Here is a 2244-nt window from a genome sequence, read left to right as displayed (position 1 = left end):
GAAAAATTCGAATACAAGTTGATAAACACTAACAAATCGGTGGAATTTATTACATATTGTCAAGAATTCGGTCTTCTACCAGCACACACACACACACACACACCACACACACACACACACACACATATATATATATACATGATTTTTTGAATTGGTTGTGAATGGTCGGTTATTTCGCTCGCCACATTTTTGGCTTAAATAAATTTAATTGTATATAATAATTTCATTGTAAACGGGATAATTTGTTTATAAAAAAATTTAAGATTAATGTAATATAGTCTTAGTCTCTTAACTTGTAGATTTCGCTGAGTTTGAACTAAATTTGTAAGTATATTCAAATAGTTGTTATGTAGTCAGTTTAAAAATGTTGATAAATAGTTGATATTGATCGCAGAGATACTTCAATTCGTCATGGCATCAAGAGTTTAAAGCAAGAAATGAGTATTACCTTCGCCAGCATTGTCAGTAAAGAAGTAAACAAATACTGAAATAATTAACAATGAAGTTAGAACCGTTCAGAAAGTGTTGATTGAAGTGAACGAGCTGAAAAACAGAGAGTCAAACCTGATGGTTTTTCGCTTAGTTTAGAGCGACAACGATCGCACTGATGTTATGAAAATATTGCAACATTTGGTTGAAGACATTTTAGAGAAGGATGTTCTAAGAACTACCAGGCTAGGTAAAAAAAAGCGATGACGTAGTCAGACCATTGTTGGTAAAGCTGGAAAATGCAAAAATTAAGAATTCAATAATGAGAAATGTTTACAAGATAAAAACAATAGCAGATAAATTTACCGGTGTTGGACTAAGTGATGATTTGACAAAAGAACAGAAGCAGGAGTATAAAACGTTTGTTGAAAAAGCTAAATCAATGCAATCTGATGATAAAGAGAATTTTGTATACCGTGTCAGAGGACCAGTTGGAAGATGGAAGATACTACAGTTTCAAAAAAGTTCACTTAAACAATTGTCTCAGTAAAAATAAAGTAATTAAAGATTTGGCTACAGATGCAACAAAAAATAAGTGCAACATTTTGCTTGGCCTACTTAATATAAGATCTGTCTGATATTAGTCTGATATTATTTATGAATTTATCCAAGAGGGTTTGGATATCTTTGTTTTAGTGGAAACATGGCATGGTTCAACGGACAATATTTCAGTAAAATCATCTATACCATCATGATATCGTTATGTTCATTTTCTTAGCCTAAATAATCCGCGGCATGGAGGAATAATTGTAGTTTTTAGATCAAACTTTAAATATAAATTAATTGAACTACCTGTTCTAACAACGTTCGAGGCTGTAGCTATTAAAATGATCATAAACAATAAAGAGTTTGTTTTATTGGCGTTATATCGACCAGGTTCGGCTCAAGTCACTTCTACATTTTTCGATGAACTGATATGTGTTTTGGAAAATATTACAATCTTAAGTTTGAATGTTATGTTAGTTGGTGATTTTAACATACACGTTGCAATAAACAAAGATCTACATACCGTTAATCTGATTGAAGTGTTTGAATTGTTCCAATTAACAAATTACATCGATGAGTCAAAACATGTTCTCAGTGGTACACTTGATTTAGTAGTTGCTTCACACAATTTTGAAGTTACAAATATCAGGTTATTCCCTTGTGGAGTTTACTCAGATCATAACTTGATACATGTTGACATACCGATAACTCGAGCATGTAATAACAAAACTTCTAGATTAGCTAGGTCAGTCAAAATTGATAATAATGAAATACAATTCTGTGAAAATGCAACAAACCTAGGATGTATTTTTGACTCGAGATTACCTTTCAAGGAACATATAAAAACCATATCTAAATCATGTTCTTATCAGCTTTGCAAGTTATACCGCGTTCGAAAATCTTTACATCAAAAAACCTGCAGACACTAATTCATGCGTTTGTTCATTCGTAGTCAGACTACTGTAATAGCTTGTTCCATGGATGGTAAGCAATAGATCTCAGAGAGATCTATTGCTTTTCTTCAATCGATACAGAATAGAGCTGCAAAAATAACTGTTAGACGTAGAAGGTATGACCATGTGACACCTATTTTAAGAGACCTACATTGGCTAACAGTGAAAAAAAGAATCAACTATAAGATTTGTGTGACTATGTATAAGGCTATGAACGGGTTGTTACCAGTATATCTAGTAAATAAAATTTAAAAAAAAACCAGCTTCTTCAACGGTTTAAAATTGAGATCAGATTATGCCAACTTACTTGCAGTGA

General features: G+C 32.2%; 1 protein-coding gene across 1 annotated transcript in view; it reads right to left on the bottom strand.

The window, feature by feature from the left end:
- Positions 1–1352: 1352 nt before the first annotated feature.
- Positions 1353–2244, bottom strand: part of HELRODRAFT_182276 (hypothetical protein) — a gene marked incomplete at both ends in the record, with an annotated part of 2220 nt that continues 1328 nt past the window's right edge. Inside the window, one exon of the mRNA XM_009032579.1 lies at positions 1353–1400. Coding sequence (XP_009030827.1) covers positions 1353–1400 — 48 coding nt within the window. The remainder of the gene's footprint in view (positions 1401–2244) is intronic.

The sequence above is a fragment of the Helobdella robusta genome, assembly GCF_000326865.2.
Source record: "Helobdella robusta unplaced genomic scaffold HELROscaffold_84, whole genome shotgun sequence".
Lineage (NCBI taxonomy): Eukaryota > Metazoa > Annelida > Clitellata > Rhynchobdellida > Glossiphoniidae > Helobdella > Helobdella robusta.
This window is presented reverse-complemented; position numbering and strand designations above follow the sequence as displayed.